At 45.8% G+C, this 20931-nt stretch overlaps 1 protein-coding gene and 1 pseudogene across 1 annotated transcript in view; both read left to right on the top strand.

Moving 5' to 3' along the window:
• Nucleotides 1-2605: 2605 nt before the first annotated feature.
• LOC147022328 (chitin synthase chs-2-like) overlaps nt 2606-20931 on the top strand; it is a gene marked incomplete at its 5' end in the record, with an annotated part of 284439 nt that continues 266113 nt past the window's right edge. Inside the window, one exon of the mRNA XM_085890495.1 lies at nt 2606-2891. Coding sequence (XP_085746621.1) covers nt 2606-2891 — 286 coding nt within the window. The remainder of the gene's footprint in view (nt 2892-20931) is intronic.
• On the top strand, nt 7855-10789 carry LOC147022329 (endogenous retrovirus group PABLB member 1 Env polyprotein-like; annotated as a pseudogene).

Raw genomic sequence — 20931 nt, 5'->3', positions numbered from 1 at the left:
CTCATTAATGTTTTCATGATTGATCAATATATTATAGGCCATAGTGGGTAGCTTAAAGCTACCCCCTATGTGAGTAGCTTAAAGCTACCCTGTATGGCCTATAATATATTTATCAATCATACAGACATTGGACAACCTTAATAAACATGATCTATAATCTACACACTAATGAGACTGGTTTAATATGCATTGACCTATAGAAGATGACGATCAACTATTATAATCGCAGTAGGTTGAAACATAAGATATGTCAAAACCGAGGAGAAACACTTCAATGCAAATGGTTAGTAAACTATTGATGTGCAAATAGGATCAGTTTGCTGAATTTTTTCCTGATGGGTTTATCTTTCAATCCAGTGTTCATGGTTCGAACAACATGGTGGAGACGAACCTTTGTGTGACACTCACAGATGTGCTGTATGAGAGAAAAAAATTGAATTCTAGATGCCTGGAAAACTCATTTCCAGCGTATTCCTGGATAATATCGTTTTTTTACATTTTCTTTCAAATTATCGACTGTACTTTGCCATCATTTAGATTGTTATACTAGCGTTTAGCGTTTAAATTGTAACTTCTTGAAATAATACTCTTGCTATTCTCTCAAACAGAGATCAAACCTGTGTCCGAGGTCATTATTGTCCTGCCCCCTCCCGGAGGGAGGGAGCGGGATATTGTAATCATCCGGTTTGTTTGTCTGTTTGTTTGTCTGTCTGTCTGTTAGCAACTTTACGGCAAAACGGCTTTAGCAAATGCTATCAAATTTAATCCACAGGTGGGCAATGAACCTTGGACGACTCCATTAACTTTTGGGTCCAATTAGGTCAAAGGTCAAGGGCAGGTCACGAAAAGGTCAAAATCGTTTTTCGCTCATAACTTTGTCAAAAATGATCTGATTTACTTCAAACTAAGCTTATAGTGAACCTTATTATATTTGTGACTTATAATCCTGACAAACCTATCGTGAAAAATGCATATTTGTGAAGATCGGGGTTAAGGATGTATCAAATTTAAATTTGATCCCCAAAATAACTTTATGCCTTAAATGGGCGGGAATTGTTGTGCCTGGCACCACTTGTTTACTTTTGACCCTGCGATGCTGGGCCGGGGTCTCGGTGACCGGGTAAGGTTGTTGTGCTGGTGTGTAGCTGTTAAAAGATAATTATTTTATTCGCACAAGCCTACTTGTATGCTCCTACAACTTTGTTCCAAATAATTCAGTGACGTAAATATGAAAAAAAATTCATTCAGGTTCGAGGGAAAAGATCTATTCATAACACAACCCTTCCTTTCCAGTCCTTGGGGTCTGGGAGACCCGGCAAGGTTGTTGTTGTGCTCTATAATTATATTTAATTTTTATGCCTCAGCACCAAGGGTGCCGGAGGCATTATGTTTCCCGTCCGTCCGTCCGTCCGTATTTTCGTTTACGCGATAACTCAAGAAGCAAATTGTAGAATTTCATCAAACTTGGTAAAAAGGTAAAGTTAGACAGGGCAATTACATGATTAGATTTTGGGCCAGATGTGATAAAGGTCAAGGTTCAAAGGTCAAGGTCAAACTCTGAAATTTTACTGTTTACGCCCTAACTCAAAAGAAATATTGGACAGAATTTCATCAAACTTGGTACAAAGGTAAAGTTAGACAGGGCAATTAACTGATTCAATTATGGGCCAGATATGTTAAAGGTCAAGGGTCAAATATGTCAATACTCAAGTGTTTGTGCGGCGACTGCGCGCAGTCAAATTACTCTAGTTTTCTTTGCATGAGCCTCCTTGTATGCTCCTATAACTTACAAATAATTCCGTGGGGTATAAATATAAAAATATTTCATTCAGCTTCGAGGTAAAACAGCTGGCTGTGTTTGCTTTAGTGATAACAAACTGAGACATGTCCTTTTCTATTGTAAAACTAAACTTTATCTTGTTTTTCTCAAGCATTCCACTCCTGGGCTCTTGTTTAATTTGGAGCTAGATATGTCCCGACTCTTACCATCATTGTGAACTTAATAGGGGTTTTTGTTTGTCCTTCAAACACTCCACAGTGATCAGAAGCCTGGGCAGGGGAGAGGGATTGTCTAAGACAATTGCTGGGCCCTAAGATAAGCTGTTCGATTGTTCCACCCTCCTTTGGGGGATGGATGGGAAAACTCTTAGCTCATAGTTGGGTACACATTTGGAGATCTTGTCACACCAACTCGGGTTAAAGTATAACCAGAGATAGATTGGAATTGGAGATAGATTGTATATAAGGGAGAGTTTTTGAATGTAAGATTCAGTGTGGTTTTGGTGGCTCTCCACTGTGCTGGTTGAGCTGCTAACATCACCTCCGCTGGCGTGTGGTACTTCAATAAAACTGCATTTTGGTGAATCCTCTTCGACTGACTCTCTTCATGCCGGGCTGGAGAACAGAGTCTTTGTTGTAGTAATCAACAATAGACCTTTTCGATCGGCTTTATTCTCACAAAACCCATACGCATATCTACAACAACATAAATATACATAGGGTAAGAATAACAAAATACAATAACTTGTACACATAATACTGAAGGCAAATACCACATACACATCACATAATAACGAAGTTAAACTCCATACTCTAATACCAATTACATTCCTCAGAGTACATTATTCCTAATATAGTATATAACATACCATTACTGTTCCAGCATGACTTTCCATGGAGTACGTGGTATACGTGTCAACACCAGCCATTGACCTTCATATACAGTGCTGCCACATCCGCCCAATTACCGTTGCCGCCAATTACAGTACGGCACTTTATTATCACAGCAGTCTTCACAGTTGGCACTCCAGACGGGAACCCACGGACTCTGAAGCTGTGGACCGGAGGAGCGCCGCTTGGTGTACAGCGTTTACAAGGGTCTCAGCTCATTGGTACGTGGTGCGCAACACGTCGGGCACCTGCAAAAGGATAGCCCTAGTTAGGTAATCTCTGTTCACCCAGCGAAGAGAGTTCCTTTGAACGCAGCTCCGGGGCCTGCTGAGGTGACGAACTGATAACGGTAAACATTTGAAGAGAGTCAAATGCGGTTTTATTGAAGGACCACAAGGGGCTGTCAGGCTGTATTTTGTAACTGGGAAGGGTTGAGGATAAGGATATCCAAGTGAAATATGGAGAAATGAGTTGAAGTCTTGTATTCTGTGGTGTTGTGTGGGGCCACGTGAAATAAGGTTGTTGTGTGAAGAGGATAAGAAATATCCACATGAAATAAGGAGAAAATAGGTTCGAGTCCCGTTTTCTGAGTTGGTGTGTGAAAGACAGATAGGTTAAAGTCCTGGAAGAAGGCTTAAAGGCTGTCGATTAGAATGGGACCCCTGGTTCAGGCTGTTGCTATCAGGCTGTTGATAAGTTAACAACGAAAAAATAGGAAAACACAGAGTTACCAAGAGGAACAACGCTGAAAGTTATCGGTGATAAGTACGGAATCGATAAAGTAAAGAGATGGAGATATGAAAACTACTTGCAGATAATAAATAAACCAGCTCAGATGGAAGCTGAGAGAATGTGTCCAATGAATGAACAAAGGGATTCATTGTGTATGGAGCAAATGTGATCGAATGTAATGTGTTTATGTTGAGTTAATGTTCTGAAAAGTGTCTGAAATAATTTGCATACAGTGTGTGTGTGTGTGTGTGTGTGTGTGTGTGTGTGTGTGTGTGTGTGTGTGTGTGTGTGTGTGTGTGTGTGTGTGTGTGTGTGTGTGTGTGTGTGTGTGTGTGTGTGTGTGTGTGTGTGTGTGTGTGTGTGTGTTGAACACATACACAGTGGTTATACAGGCGTGAGAGAATGAAAATAAAATCTGCATGAAGCTTGAGTGTAAAGTAGACACACAAGGTCTCTGTGTATGAAATGCAGGGTAGGTTGCAAGGATGACTGACCTTCAGATAAAGCATGAATGTGTGAGGTCATCAAGCTGGATGCAGTGGAGAGGTTATTGGAACAATAACATCCTATTTCAAGAGAATATATAGTTATAGTTTGGTTTCAAGAAAAGGACAAAAGAATGGATCTACATCTTAAAAAGAAATGTAAGCAACAGCTGTTCTTGTACACTGAAGCGAACTGCAATGAAAAATGAGGCAGGAGGCAAGAACACACCCTACTGTGAATTTGCCTGCTTATCAGGTGTGTGTGAGATTTGTCTGATAAGGGGAAAATAACTTGAGGGCAGCTCATCTGAAATACTGGGGGAACTGGTTTGGAAGAAATATATTTCTTGTAAAACTGAATTTGTAAGGGAATTAACGTTTGTTGGGGAAAAGGGTTGAAGCTGAAAATAATTGTTCGATTTTTGTCTGTTGATCGCAAAGTGCACTGTGATGGACATGTTAAAAAACGACAATTATTTTGAGCATAATTTGGCCATTATGATATCGATGTGGATGGGTGGTTGCATCACTGGCTAGTTTGGTTGCTGGTTTGATTTTGACAGTTTTATTTGTAGTTGGATGATGTTTAAAATTGATTGGAAATTGATATTGTGGTACCTTGTGTGCTGGTGAGCACAAAAGGAGTGGAAAGATATAAAATTGTAAAAGCTGTGCAGATGTGGCGGAGAGCACCACATGTTAGAGCATGCAGGTCACTCATTATGTGCAGGCAGATCATGAAGATAAGTGTGTGCGTGTAGGTAGATGCCGGCAGGTGAGGATGCCATGCCAAAACCATGGCAACTGGTGACGATACTGGAGTTTATACTTTAGTGCAAGGACTAAACAAGGTGGTTTGCCATTGCATTCCTGGTGGTGATCAGGAAAGGATAAAATGGTATGTGTTGGTTCGTGCTGACGACTTTCAAAATTTGGAGTTGTATTAGAGGTGCATATGGACACTCAAAAAGTGTCAGTCGATTTAATGAATCCAAGAAACAGATCGTTTCATCTCAGTCTGTGGAATATAAATTCAATGATTTGATTACATTGTGCTTGTGATACAGGGTGAGTTAAAATGGATAACTTTTAACTCTTTCTCCTGTGTTTGGTTTGTTGAGCACTGACAGTTGTCATTTGGGTGGAGAAAGGTTGTGCCCTCCATGTGAGGCGATTGTAAGGAATTAGAATCATGTGTGGTGGTCAGGAAAGGTGTCATTCCAGCCGTGTGCATGAACGGGTGCGCAAGTGGAGATGGTTGAGAATTTGGCAGATTTAAAAACAATTCCTGATAGAAAGTGTTGATGGGAGCCTCACAATGGAAATATGGGAGAGGATATGACAGAACGGATCGGGCCCCAACACTGCACGGCATGCTGTGATGCTTTGGGAGAGAATGTGAATCATGCAAATGACGTACAGAATGTGCTTGGGATGGAATTTAAAATCGCAACTACTGACGTTTGGATGTTCAGAGAGGAGATTGGATTAGAGGTAGAATTTGCATAACAACAATGCGATTTGACGTACCAATCCATGAATATAACATCGCACATTACATTAATTGTCACAAAAAGGACACAAAGCAAAGGAGATTGGAACAATAATCACGTAAGCAAAGGGTTTGCCAGGACAAGTGTTTGCGTCGGGTGCGAGGTAGAGATTTGTGGCATAAGGGAGTCATGGGGGAGCATTCGACAGTCTTCTCCTGGGGTCAAGGTAGATTGTGATCTTGCTCTGCTGAGTGTAATTACTGACTTTGAACACATCATAGACCAGTTTGCATCAGTGAAAGTTCGGAAAGTGCAGTTGTAATTTTCATGTGGTGCCATAATTTGTTAATTGAAAGATTAACGAGCTTGGGTTGTATTTTTGAGCTGATATTATGGTAAACTTATTTAAAAGATGGGTGTCAGATGTTTGGGCAGAGGCGCAATTTCAGTGCTTGCCATAGGCGTTGTTAGTACAGTATGTGGATAATTTGCTGATTTGGTTGACATCAGGGGATGATTGCAAGAGAAACATCTTAACCCCTTTGAGAGGCACTGGCTGTCAAAGGCAATGGAGTACCAGAGACCAAATTACAGCTGTGCAGAGCCCAGGTAGCATGCCGGGGACATGTGTTGAGTGGAACTTTGAGAAGATTGTGAGGTGATGGCTTGTGGGCTATTCTGAATGTTCAGAGGTATTATAACAATGAGGAAAATAATGTGTTTTTGGGGGATGGCTGGACAGTGTAGACCATAGGTACCTGATCTGTGTCAGGGGGGGTGACCTGTCCAGGATTGTGTCCAATAGCCAGGGAGACTACTTGGGCAGACCAAACGCTTTGCAGAGTGTGGTCCAAATGGATGGATGAATGGTACCTGATTATGCAATATTTGGTGAATCACTGTTAGAGCAAAGAATTTGATAGGGTAAAAGATGTCCGACACTGAACATAACTGTCAGGGTATGTAATGTGTGCTGAAAATAACATCTTGAAAAGTGGTACATGTGCTAATTTTGGTATGCAATCTCGCCGAGGGTGAAAGCATAACAATATATATGGATTCCTGATATGTGTACACTGTACAGGATGCCACAATGTAGGGGAACTTTAGAAACAAGTGGGTATGCTGTATAACATCGCAAGGTATGCTCGTCAAAAATGGTAAATTGAAAGTGGAACTGTTGGAAGCTATTAGCCATAGTGAGATGTCTAGCACATACAAAGCAAAGAGATATGGTCTCAAAGGAAATGCTTTCAGCAGCAAAACAAGCAGCGAAGTCACAACAAATAGCAAATTGCCAGTCAAAGAGAAAACGAGGAAAGGGCGCCGACTACTGACGACATTGCGGCACTACAGGAGGCAACTGAGGCAAGTGAAAGAGCTAAGTGGGAGAAAAATGGATATCTCCCTTTCCCCTATGTCTAATGGGAATTAAGTATACATGTGCTGTGAGTTGTTTTGTAGTTGGTTTCTTGTATTCACCAACAAAGACGACATCCTCCCTGGCTTCCTTCTACCATCGGCCTTTCTGACGCGCCTGTGGGGGGGATTTCATTTGGCAACCGACGCAACCCTCCTACCTGGTGCTGGCAGTGGCATCGAGTTGCAGGTTCGAGTACCACCGAGCCGAATCATCAAGGGCCGCATGAGGCGGGAAGGTCCAAAGACCCGACGGGGTCCATTTCTTTTTGGGGGTGTGTGTGTCTGGTGCGGGCCAGTCCTTTATCGGACCTCCAGGCCCAAGTGGTCATGATGGCATAATTGGACCGTTGTTCTCAAGGCCCACAGGCAAACGTGGACCTGCAAGGGGGTATGGAACACTGGTTTCATTTGAGCTTCTGGTATCATTGGGCTGATGGGCATGGGAGGAGACAGCGGTTCAGCTGGATTAAATGAACCAAATGGTGCAGTTGGCAAGCCAGGAAAAGCTGGACATGTGGGAGAACGTGGAATTCCAGGGAACTCCGTATCTCCTGGTTTAATGGAGCACCTGGTGAACATGGAGCAGCCGGCCCTGATGGCACTGCTGGAGACAGGGGTCCGCAAGGGGAGCCTGGAACGGCAGGACACCGAGGTGCGGTTGGGATAATTGGACCACCAGGATCATCTGGGTCAGTGGGTGAGCAAGCCTTGTTCAGGTGAGCAAGTGGTGGGTGCAGGTGAGCATATGCATCTGTGGTGAAGGTAATGGTGTGAACCCTTTGATCGATTCGGGCAGGCAGGATTCACAACATCTTTGTTTATGTTGAGATCTGAATTTGTATTTGTCTTGTGACGTCAGCATCGGTTGGTGTTTTAAAACGCGTTTTTCATGTCATTGCGGCCGCCGTACCTGTGAAGGCTCTCCGTGCACTTTACTTCCTGCTCCGAAATTCATGAGATTTAATCAGATAATTTTATTTATTGTCACAATGGTAGACTGTGGAGCGGTTTACATCTGTTTAAAACAGAGGTTTGGACTGTATTTGAGCTCGGACCAGCCAGAGAGCACGAACTAAAAAAGGACTTATGGGATTTAGATATATTGGGTGAGTTGTGGGGAGTAAGAGAAAAAAGTGTTTGCTCGTGTGGCTCACAAGTGGCCATATGAGCAAAAGGGGGGTGTAGAAGGTGTGCTGCCTTTTTGGCTGTTGGTTGCATCATTGGTTGGAACATGGCTGTGCCGCTGATGTGGTGCCTCTAGTTACGGGCTGAGTCGTCCCTCTGGGGTTGGTTCAATAGTAAATGGGATGTGAATAGGGGACTCTAGGATCCCAAGCCACCACTCTAGGTGATAAGCCAAGATTAGATTATAATATTGGTAAAGTGTCTGTAAAATATATGGGAAAGTACATGAAGATTAATTCTTGTAATGTGCTAACAAAAGAGTGTGAAAAATTTGGGCGAATTGTACAAGCTCTGGTATTGATGGGACAGTAGCAATATGAAGAAATTTTGAATTGCAGGCAACTAACATTACGATCGAAAGATGTTTGCCATTGAATCCAGCCTTCCTACTGCCAACCGGTGACGAGGGAGGAAGCGCATGTGTGTGAACGAGTGCTGGTAGAAAAACCGAAGGCCAGACTGCTTTTGCAGGAAGTAATTCCGCGATTTGGGATTCCAACATGATTGTCATTGGACCAAGGAGGGTCCTTCACAGCAAAAGTAATGCGTAAAGAAGCCGAGGGCTTGGGCATTACAACAAGCAATGGCACAAGGGGGCTCTCGCCCCACAAAATAATAACAGGACGCCCTATGCAGTTACCGGCCTCTGCTCCCCCGGATATGGGGGATTGGGACTGGTCTTGCATGACTGATGGAATGATGAATTATTGTGATGCGCTAACTGCTACCATCAGGAATTTTCACTCAGGTGCAGGAAGCACTACCAATACCAGCTGGAGGTTCTTTGCATGATTTTCAACACACTGATCGGGTCTGGGTGAAAGAGTTCCTGCAGAAAAATGCCCTGCAACCCAAGGGGACGGGACCTCACACTGTACTCTTGACCACTCACTCCACCGTCAAAGTGAGAGGTAAGAGTGCACGGATACACCACTCGCACTGTAAAAAGGCACCTGAAACGGCCGACGAAACTAGGGAGCCAGGCCGGCAAAACAAGGTGACAAAGTGGCGGGAGGCCCGCCGCATGAGGAGCCAGATGCCCTGCCGAACGTGAAACCAGAAGGACCAGGGAACAGAGACCTTGGAACACCGGGGCCAGCGGCAGAACCCTTAACGATCCAACATGCGTCTCCTTGCGCTGACATTACTCCTTTGCAGCTGGGGCCTGTCACTAGGCAACAAACTAACAAACTCAAGCCGAAGACACCATACACACCATCGCGGTAAAGGAGGGAACGGAAAGGAACTAATAGCAACCCAGCAGCGACATAGGAGGGAAGCGGCTGGAGAAATAACGGCAGCAGGTGAATACGCAAGGTTGGGGAAAACGTATAACCAAGAACTAGATAAGGTAAAGATATTTTCAAAGGAACCTGGCCGAGACCGCACCACTCATTTCCAGAGGGCTGGTGGCCATCCAGCAACAACAGCTCATTGAACTGCCCTGCATCCAAGCCACCGGAACTTATGATCTGGTGGAACGGAACGAGGAAGTCAACTCAATTGCATGGTCTTATGAAATGATCAAACCGACTGACAGGTTGTCAGAGGTGACTTGAGTGGCCTGGCAAAGAAAAACGCAAAACAAAAATCGGCGGGGGCACTTTGAACAAGTAGGATTCAAATGGGGTAAGCACGCATCTCTAATTTCCCGAGTTCCATGGGCCCCTAACAGAACCCTTTTGGAGTATAGTTGTGAAGTCATATGGGAAAACAGGAACTTCCCTGAAAAAGGTAAAATATTCTTTGAGGTGCTCTCACCTATGAGACGTGCACTGGTGAAACCACCGAACACCTATGTGGCTTTTGCCACCGAGATCGCCAATATCCAAAATAGGAGTGACTGTTGGGTTTGTATGGAACCTCTGAGGGGGTCTACGACTGGCCTCCACTTGGTAGTTTTACCATTGACTGTCTTTGAACATCTCAGTAACCCAGTGGGGGCCTGGTAGCTATAGCAGACAGCGACTACACAAGACGGGTTTTTGCACCCAAGAATACAGGGGCCGAGACGAGCCAGGTCCCATCTCCCCTCTGAGTGGAGAACACCATAGTGTGTTTTATGGGAAAAGGAGTTCACCCCATGGGACAGTCCATGTTCGAGTTTTCCCTTCCCGTGCCGACTCTGTATGAGCAAAAATTAACAATCTCGAATCCGGGTCGCCATGCCAGGGACCAGGTGACGTTCACTATAACGCCAGCACTTCACCACAACAACGGGATAATCCTGCCAAAAGGCATCTCCCTGGTGTGTGGGGACAAAGCTTACCCCAACTTACCAGAAGGATGGGGCGGGAGTTGTTATTTAGCTTCAGTATTTCCGGATGGCAGAATAAAGACCACTTTCCACCAAACCTCCCCACTTCCACGGCACCGGCGCAGCGCCTCAGAACCTTTTGACCCAAAGGGATGGGCCGGTATACCAGAGCGCCTAGGACCTCTAAAGGGAAGGTGGTGGGAGAAGGCCATTGGGTTTTTCATGCCACAGGTCGGCACGACTATGAATAGCATTAGAATAGATAAACTTGAGCTGGCGTTAGAATATGTAGCTAATGTATCCATGGCCTATTATACGGAATTATCAGGTGTGTTAGTGTCAATGCATACCATGGTAATGCAGAATAGAGTAGCTTTAGATATGCTTTTGTTGGAGCAAGGAGGGGTGTGCGGGATGACTGAAGGAGAATGTTGCGTCTGGATTCCAGATCCTATGAACATAACTAACCGTGCGGTGGCCTGACTAAAAAAGTTGCAAACGCCCTCACTAGCGACCGAATGGATCGTGAGGAGGGTTATGAATGATGGAGATCCATATTCCAGGGTTGGGGAGGTTGGTTGCTGCGCTTGATAGGGTCAGCACTTCTAATCATCGTGGTGGTGATTTTTTGGAGTATTTCTGATTAAGATTCTCATTTCCATTTATTTAAAGAAATGCTATGAAGCCTCACCCGTCACCCAGGCCATCATAATAATTAACAGTGAACTTATGGAGGAAGATACCCAGGACCTCTGTGATTGGCCACAACCAGACCCGACCCCCACCATATGAAGGGACCAACAAGGTGTTCTGGCGGAGGGGCGCCCTTCAGAAACTCTTCCAGGTATTACTGGTTACTCAAAGAATTTTCAAGTGAAAAGCAAAGCCAAACATGGACTCATGCATCTCATTACAAACGAGGATACAGGAAGTTGTAAAGAGAAAGAAAGGAAATCTACAAGTAAAATGCTACTGGAGGTTTATGATAGATGTGGCAGTGTTTTGACTAGCATGTGCATAATCGGGGAAAGTGGGCAATAACAGATTGTGAAGGCATGTATGGGAAAATACTTATATTACCCTTATATGTAAATATGCATCTCATGGGCCTCTTTTGTGTTCAAGTGCAAGATGAGAAAGGAGCTTACACCACGTTTTGAGTGTTCACAATGCTGCTCGCACATTATTACATTTGCATATTGTAATAATATTGTTGCAATTAGTGTTTTGTAGAAATTTCCTAATTAATATTGTTGCAATTAGTGTTTTGTAGAATTACCGAAATAATATTGTTGCAGTTGGTGTGTTGTGAAAACTACCTACACAATACTCTGAATAAGGGAAATTTAATACAATTTGATGTGAGGCATGTGGCAGTGAGAAGGACAGATGCTAACCTGTGCCACCAGTAGTCGGGGACTTCTCATTTGGAGGTTGTCATTGGCTGTTCACGGCATTTGCAAATATCATCTTGGGGAGCGGAGCCCAGGGATGGTCAACTCAGCCGTCAAATGAAGGCCCACCTATTCGGTGAGCTGAGGAAATGGTGAAGTATGGTCAAATGTGACCAAGGAGGGACTGTGAGGAGTGCTATTTTATGGTCACATCTGATCCATAATAAATACATATATATTTGTTAGATGTAGGGATTCGAACCCATTTTTATATACTCTGTAATGCATTTTAAAAACTCTATAGTTTTAGTGGCACTGTTTACCAGTGAGTCAGTCCACCAGATGCCCTCTGAAGGCACATGGTAGTGTTGTTTTAGTGATAACAAACCGAGACATGTCCTTTCTCATGTAAAGCTAAACTCTATCTTGTTTTTCTCAAGCATTCCACTCCTGGGCTCTTGTTTAGTTTGAAGCTAGATATGTCCCTACTCTTACCATCATTGTGAACTTAATAGGGGTTTTTCTTTGTCCTTCAAACACTCCACAGTGATAAGAAGCCTGGACAGGGGAGAGGGATTGTCTAAGATAATTGCTGGGCCCTAAGATAAGCTGCTTGATTGTTCCATCCTCCCTTGGGGGAGGGAAGGGCAAACTCTTAGCTCATATCTGAGTACACATTTGGAGATCTTGTCACACCAACTAGGGTTAAAGTATAACCAGAGATAGATTGGAATTAGAGATAGATTGTATATAAGGGACAGTTTTTGAATGTAAGATTCAGTGTGGTTTTGGTCGCTCTCCACTCTTCTGGTTGAGATGCTAACATCACCTTCGCTGGCGTGTGGTACTTCAATAAAACTGCATTTTGGTGAATCCTCTTCGACTGACTTTCTTCATGCCGGGCCGGAGAACAGAGTCTTCACAATATGTACTTCTGAGTTGAATGTGGACAAGTGATATTTAGTTTAAATGTATAAATGTACTTCTGAGGTGAATGTGGACAAGTGATATTTAGTTTATTTGTATAAATGTACTTCTGAGGTGAATGTGGACAAGTGATATTTAGTTTATATGTACAAATGTACTTCTGAGGTGAATGTGGACAAGTGATATTTAGTTTATATGTATATATGCACTTCTGAGGTTAATGTGGACAAGTGATATGTAGTTTATATGCATATACAGTATGTACTTCTGAGATTAATGTGGACAAGTGATACTTAGTTTATATGTATTGTTACGGTGGTGGAAATTAACAGAACACCATTCAGGTTCCCCAGAGATCAGTTATTTCGATATGTAAGTGTTTCAGGATAGCAATCCCCCACCGATGTGTAAAGGGATTTATTCGTGTGCCTGGCTGTGAATCTTTGAGTTAGTTGTTTTTCTTTTTCTATCTTTTATTTGAAACAACAACATCTCCTCAACAACAACAACTCAACAACCACGTTACCTCCTCAACACATCAACTCCTCGACAAACACCATAACATCCTCCTCAGCGGCAAAATGCCGTAGATACGAACTCGTGGCTCGACAGGAGGAACCACATTCCAGCTTTCGTGTGCAGTCAGCCGTTTTGCGGCTGATTAGCGTAAACAAATCAAAACGGGCTCTGCCGTGGAAAAAGCCAGCCAATCAGAGCTGAAAGGGGCAGAGCCAGCCTGTGGTGAAGGTTCAAAGGAGAAAGGGGGAAGGCACCGATTTCGGGTGGCGAAGCCTACAGCGGCTTCTCCTCTCGGGGCTATAAAAAGCCATGTTGGGACGCCGACAGAGCAGCTGGCGAGTGGAGGTGGTTGTTCGTCGTTGGACACGAGTCATTCACTAGTGGAGCTTTGAGTCATCGGAGCTAGCGGCAGCATCGTAGTGTGGGGGTCCGGGCAGACAGCCCTGATACGGTCGGACGACGTCAAGGAGTGAACGGGGTCTAGAGGAGCATCAAATCTGGAAGAGCAAGGGACCCTTTCACTCCTCCGAAGGGTCGCCGGCCAGGCTCGTCAAAAAGGGGCCGCGACAAAGCCGGGCCGCCGAGGCCGACCAAGCAGCCGTACAAGCTGCTCGTCAAGCCGCCCAGGCGACTGGCGCGTTCGCGACGCACCAGACCGAACGGAGACACCAAAGGGTCGCCAATCCGAAGACCATAAAGTCGCCACCTGGGCGGCGAGGTAACCTTCCCGGCTTCTCGGAGCCTTTCGGCCATCCCGGCTCTGAGGAATATTAAAGGCTTACGAGCCCGTGTCTTTTCTTTCTTGTGTTTTTGAATGAAAGTCTGTGGTGCCTTGTCTCTAAGTACAATTGTGAGTTAGTATGTGCTTGTACATTCCGAATCGAACTCAGCTGTAGGCTTTTGCTCATGTCTTGTCCCCATCCTCTCATTCATTGACTGCATGCCTACTGCAAATAAATGCCCCCATTGTTGATCGTGAACCTGCAAGTTGCGTCCCTTTCCTGTATTGACTGCCATGGCAGGTATCGGGAATTAACTGGCAATTAAGGCCGATAAAAGTGATCATTTGGTCCGACGGGATTTGGCGATTTAACACCGCTCGGCTTCGCACACGAAACAAGCATGCTTAAGCGGCTCATTTTCGTAAAGTCCCGTCGAGGTATAAACTCCCGGTATTTCTGTCCGCAAGAATAATTAGGTTCATCGATAATTCGGCGATCCACCCTGTAGCGTGGACAGAATAATTGGCTCGTTATCCTCCACCATCGAAGATGGACGGAGGTTACTGTTTTCACCCCTGTCTGTTTGCTGGGTAGTCGATCCAGTCGAAAAAAAAAAATTGAAATTTGTTCTTCCCTTATTGTGTACAAGTGATATTTATATAAGTGATATTTAGTTTATATGTATAAATGTACTTCTGAGGTGAATGTGGACAAGTGATATTTACTTTATATGTTCAAATGTACTTCTGAGGTGAATGTGGACAAGTGATATTTAGTTTATATGTTCAAATGTACATCTGAGGTGAATGTGGACAAGTGATATTTACTTTATATGTTCAAATGTACTTCTGAGGTGAATGTGTACAAGTGATATTGAGTTTATATGTTCAAATGTACTTCTGAGGTGAATGTGTACAAGTGATATTGAGTTTATATGTTTTAATGTACTTCTGAGGTGAATGTGGACAATTGATATGTAGTTTATCTAGAAAATGTACTTCTGAGGTGAATGTGGACAAGTGATATTGAGTTTATATGTACAAATGTACTTCTGAGATGAATGTGGACAAGTGAGACTTAGTTTATATGTACAAATGTACTTCTGAGATGAATGTGGACAAGTGATATTTAGTTTATATGTACAAATGTACTTCTGAGGTGAATGTGGACAATTGATTTTTTTTTTTTTTTTTTTTTTTTTTTTTTTTGTATACCTTGGTCGAGGCTCGTATGAGAGCTAACACACAACTCACAGCAAGGAGGCATGAGACAAGAGGGGTGGGAGTGGAAGGGACAAAACATTGGGGAACAGACACAGGTGAAGTGTGGAAGGGAGAGGGATGGGGATGGGACGGGGAACATGGCGAGGAGAAGATGGACATTACAGGGACTTTCAGGAAGGAAAGCAGGAGAATTGAAGGAAGTGGGCATGGGTGGATTATCGGGGGTAGAAAAGATCGAGGATTTGGATGGGGGAAGATAAGAGGTGCAACGCACGAGACCGCCACGTGCTCGCTTGCGAGAGTGAAGTCCCGGTCCGGAAACGCCAGCGGTGGATTTGCCGATCCCGCGGACGGACAAAGTTTAGGCAGGACTACGGATTTGGACCGGACGGGTTCTCCACGCGATCGTGTGTGTTAAGCTCCAACGGGCAAAGCACATGTGTTCGCGTGGGGAACCCCTCGAGACGTGGGGCTTGTGTTTTTTTTTATGCGCACGGTGACGCCATGGCTGCACGTGGGGTTGGAATCCGGCAGGAGGGGTATCTCTGCCGGATGGTGCCGTCCAAGGAGGGACGAGGAACATGTGCAGCTGCATGACGTCACGGGCAGTTGCAGGTGTAAAGTGCGCGAGTTGCCGCGCAGGTGCTGCGCATGAAAAAAAAAAACAAAAAAAAAACAAGCCTCACTTTCGGGGGCACAGGATACCTGGGCACAGGATGGAAACAAGTTAGGGGGAAGGGTTAGCTTAGTTAGACCGACTTCATGGGGCAGGGGTAAGTCCTCATGGAGTCCTTGGAATGGATTAGGTAGAGGGATTTAGTGAGCTTTAGTATGGGAAATAAAATGATTTATTTGGAGACCGTGACAGACTTGAGTGTGTAGAGTTGACGTAGTTTAGCTACGTAGTGTTAAAAGGAACGTGCTACTAGTTTAAGGGACGACGTGGGAGCACGAGTTAGTTAGGGGATGTAGTTAGGAGGATGGCAGAGTTCAGCGGTGTGTGTGTTGAAGAGTGGTGGGTTGTGAGGTGAGTACGAGTACATGTTGAGTGAGTGAGGCCAGCGGGTCTGTGTGAGTGGAGCGAATGGGGAATGCATGGTGCGATGAGTGATTGGGGGGAGGAGTGACTCCCGCCCAAGGGACCCCTGGGGTCAGAGTAGAGTGAGTGAGCTGGGTTAGTCAAATTGAAAAATGGAGGTCGTTTTGCTGTTGGTGGGAAAGTAGGCTCGAGACCCATTTGGAGGGGTGCAGGAGCCCTGTTGACGGGCTTGGGAGCGTGGCTGCGAAAGGTGAGTATCGCTGAGTGGGTACCCCGGGCACCAGGCTAATGAGGCCGTGGGGAGTCGGCCGTGGTAGGCCAAGGGCCCATGGGGGGCCGGGATAGCGTAGTGGGCACGGGTGCGCCTGCTTGGTGCGGGGGCCCGGGGCGCCATGAGCCGCGTGGGCAGTGTTGTGGGTATGGGTGACCCTCGGAAAGGGGCCTGGGAAGCCAGCCTGCCACGTGTGCGTTTCAGGGGAGGTGCCATGGGGGGCACTCCCCGGTGTTAGGGAGCTGGTAGGCTCGGAGGCAGTGTAGTGCCCGGGGGTGCCATAGCGGGAGATTCGGCAGAGGGTCGTGCCTGCCAAAGGGAGCCACGTGTCCCAGCCATGAGACCGTGTGAGGGCACGGAGAGAAAATTGGGGGGCGAGGCCCGAAATTGTGAGGACACCAACACAGGCGACGGGAATCTGGGTTGTTAGAACCAATAGTTTAAGCGAGAGGCGCTTGTTGAAAGCCCCGGGGTAGTTTAACGGTTAAATGGTTAGGGTAGATTAGGAAGTGTACCCCTCCGCACCATCCATCCCCTCGCTGTCGTTGTGGGCCGCTGGACCCACTTTGGTTATAGATCGCTGAACTCTGGGGAGGCCATTCTGAGGCTTCGTTGGGCCTCGACACAGGACGCTAGCTCTCCCTTGTTCCCCTCCGGGAAGGGAACGTAGGGGTTGGGAGTAGGCTAGGTGACAGGATAGGTTAGCCGAACAAGGACGATAAAGGGGGTTAGGGGACGATTTATAGTGGGGAGTTAAATAAAAACAACAAAAAAAAATAATAATAATAATAAGTGGGGGCTAAATTGGGGTTTGACAAATTAAGGGAGTGGGTATGTACAGTGACAGGCAAAGGCGATAGGTGGGAGGGAGACAGGTAGGTAGGTCCGAGCCCGCCTTCCAAGTGGCCAGCACCACCGCACTCCCTCCACCAACCTTCACTGAACGGCAAAGGCTGGCCAACTTCATCTGCCGGCTGGCTGTTTTTCTTCAAGGCCTGTGCCAGCCCACTTCATCGGCAGCTGTTGTGTTGCTGCAAGGCCTGTGCCGGCCGGATCATCTGCAGCTGTGGTACTTCAAGGCCTGTGCCGGCCAGTTCATCTGCCGGCTGTGTTTGCCTGCAGCGGCCTTCTTCTGCAGGCTGTGTTTGCCTGCTGCCTATGCCATGCCATGCCCACTGCCCACGTTCACCAGCCCCGTTCAATTTTTGCTTTGCCCCCCCTGTTCATTTCCATGTGCGCCAGGATCCGCAAGGCAACAGTTTGCAAGCTGCGAGAACTGCCCTGTTGGCAGCTACAACACGGGCCTGCAGTGGCGGCCCGTGCACCATGTTGTGTTCATCCATCCATTCGTTGTGCTTATTGCATGTGCCACTTGAGCTGGCACGGAGACTGCGTTTGTGCAGCCCATGCACCCTTGTGGTTCACCGCGTTCAGTTCAAAAGGGAAGGCCTTGGACTGCGTGTGAGCAGCCAGCCACGTTCCCTGTCACCTGCATTGTTTTGAGCCAGAGACTGCATGCGAGCAGCCTGGCTCCCTGCTAACTGCTTTTCTTTTGCAGAGTTCATTGATCCTGGGCCATGGTTTAGTGTAAAATTTGTAAGTTAAGGTTAAGATGTACTGTACATATGAGTGCGCCCCCGGCATGTCTGTCTTAGCGCCGGCAATTTTATTTAAGTCGTCCGTGTGAGTGAGTTTGTTTAGGTAGTTACGCAGCCCTCAGGTTATTTATTTTGGGGACACGAATACCATGAATGTCGCACTCAGGGATCCGTAGGTAAAATGTACTAGGGGAAAACTACACATGATGGCACACGAAAATTTGACGACTCGGGACGAGTCTGTAAAAAGGGGAGTGGGTAGTGTTGTGGTTACCAAATTCGCAAACCACCATTCAGGTCCCTTAGGTGAGATATCTCCGTAAGTACATGTGTAGTTAGGCCCAAACCCGTTGTCTAGTGGGAATACATGTCATTTATGCATGCTGCGACTCTTCAGGATAGCCGTTTTTCTTTTGCTATCTTTATTTTGGACCAACCGCCATTGTTACCACCGCCAACCGCGTCTCAACAGTCGTCACAACATCAACCAGCCACCACAACGCCGCTTCACCACAACAGCCACGACCTTTCCCGTCACACCTCGCAACCGTCGCATCGCCACCGTTCTTGCGCCGCTTGTGGGTACCGGTATTGGACTCGTGCAGGGCGCGCGCCGAACAGCGTGTACAAAACCACGGATTTTCCGCTCCAAAAACGGATCAAAAACGACACACGCCCACTTTTGTTCCGTCCAATCGGTGAGCGAGGGGCGATTTGGCACCGCCTCCAGGGCGTTGGAGGGCGGTCGCTATATGCAAATTCATGGATCAAAATGCATTCATGCCCACTTTTTCTCGGGCCAATGGGGAGCGAGGTGAAAGGTCGAAGGCAGGGGGTCAAAGGCGAAGCCACGGGGCTTATATAAGCGGCTGCGTTCGTCAGGAAAGAGTTGGTCGTTGGTCGTCGTCGTCGTGTGCGTTGGAGTCGGAGCGAAGAGGACGGAGCTGTGGAGAGGCGGCGAAGGCAGACGAGGGGGTGCTCGCGTCGTGCCGGGAGCTGCACACCAGGGAGGCTGACGGCGCGACCTGGTCGAGGTGGAGACGCTCGTCGCGGGACTCGAGACAGAGTAAAAATCCTCCTTTCCCCGAGCATCAGCAACCCCCTCCTGTTTCCCCCCGCGCTGAGATAGTGTGACCAAGGGGGCCCCTTTTCCCACCCCCTACCAGACACTGTCCGCGAGGCCCGCGGAGTTGAGGCACCATCGCCGCTCCGCGTCTCATCACCAGACGGGTAGGCCCGACCCGGTCTCGGCCTCAGGCCCGCCTCATCCTTGAGGGTGTTCTTTTTCTTGGTTTTGGGTATGTGTTGTCGGCGCCGTCTGTGAAGTAGAATTGTATAAGTGTTGCCGTGTGCTCGGTAGTCGGTATTAGCTCTGCATTGTGTCTTCGCTTTTACATTTGCTTTTTGTGTAAAATTGAATTGTGTTTCTCTTCTTTTTCTATGTGCTTTTGGTGGAATTGTATATGTGTGCTTTCCGTTCATCGCGAATAAATGTGCTTTATTATTGAACTGTTCTCCCGCTTCGCTTCGTCTTTTCCTCTATTGAATCCCCATCTTACTTCACGTAAAGGGTTGGTAGTGGGCTGAATACGCCCGATAATTAATCGAACCGTCGAGGCCGACGATAACACCGCTCGGTTATCCCGATAGTACGGAACGGGTCGCTTAAGTGGCCCGTGTCCGAAGTCGACCTGCGGCGAGGTGCGATCGCCCGGTCTACCCTCCGTGTGGGTACTTAGGTAGGTCGAATTTGGCGAGCAACCCTATCCCACGCGGGGGCTGATTGGCTCGATCGCGGTGAGACCGAAAGGTCCACCCGTGACTGGTTCCCGGCGTTGGTCCGAGAGGGTCACGACTGGATTGTCCGTCCGGTGGGCGACGTGCCGCGATTCGAGTTACGTGGCCGTCAGCACGCCGGCGGGCGCGAATCCGTAACAGTATAAATGTACTTCTGAGATGAATGTGGACAAGTGATATTTAGTTTATATGTATAAATGTTCTTCTGAGGTGAAGGTGGACAAGTGATATTTAGTTTATATGTATAAATGTACTTCTGAGGTGAATGTGGACAATTGATATTTAGTTTATATGTATAAATGTACTTCTGAGGTGAATGTGGACAAGTGATATTGAGTTTATATGTTTTAATGTACTTCTGAGGTGAATGTGGACAAGTGATACTTAGTTTATATGTACAAATGTACTTCTCAGATGAATGTGGACAAGTGAGACTTCGTGAGACAAGTGAGACTTGGAGCGAAGGAAGAGCAGCAGATATTGTCAGGATATCTTCATCATGATATTCTAATTCTCCAATATGCTCTAATTCTTCCTCCGTCATTTGACTGAAATCTTTTAATATTTGGAGCTTTCTGGGAGTATATTTTATTGTGGGAACTGTGGAAACATCTATAATTTTTTCTTGGGAAGTTTTGTAAAGTGGTTTAAAAAATTTTCTCTTGTTTTCTTTCAAATGCTTCTTCACCCGTTAGTTTTTGTCTGCGTTTCTTCTTTATGTCTTCCTGTTGTTTTACAACTTTTGAAACCAACTCTTGATGTTCCCTAAATCTTCTTGCTCTTTTTTCGCATCCATTTATTTATTGAAAAATATCATTTAATATCTCATCTTGTTTCACAACAATATATTTATATTTTTCAGTCGTGTGTTTCATGTAATCCCCAAATTCCTTTTTACTACATAATGTAGAACAATTGTCTCTCCAAAAATTGTTTATATCTATTGAATTTAACTTGAATAAAATAAAAGTATTAGCATTGTTTCTGATGGAACGACGAGGAAGTTGAAAGTACGATTGACTAAGATAAATACAATGACAAGAAGAATGTGTCCCTCTTGTCTAGTAGCTGTCCATTACCGTTTGGTTTCTCTCATTAACACAATCATCAAAGATAACGAGGTTCTTTTTGGATTTATCCAAATCTTGGGGAGACGGCATATCATCCGTATTATCACTCAGAATACAAGTTATCGGT

This window comes from Eptatretus burgeri, chromosome 8 (genome assembly GCF_056783735.1).
Source record: "Eptatretus burgeri isolate ZD-2024b chromosome 8, Ebu_testis_v1, whole genome shotgun sequence".
In the NCBI taxonomy this organism is placed as follows: Eukaryota; Metazoa; Chordata; class Myxini; order Myxiniformes; family Myxinidae; genus Eptatretus; species Eptatretus burgeri.
Note: the sequence above shows the minus strand (reverse complement) of the source record. Positions and strands in the feature narration are given on the sequence as shown.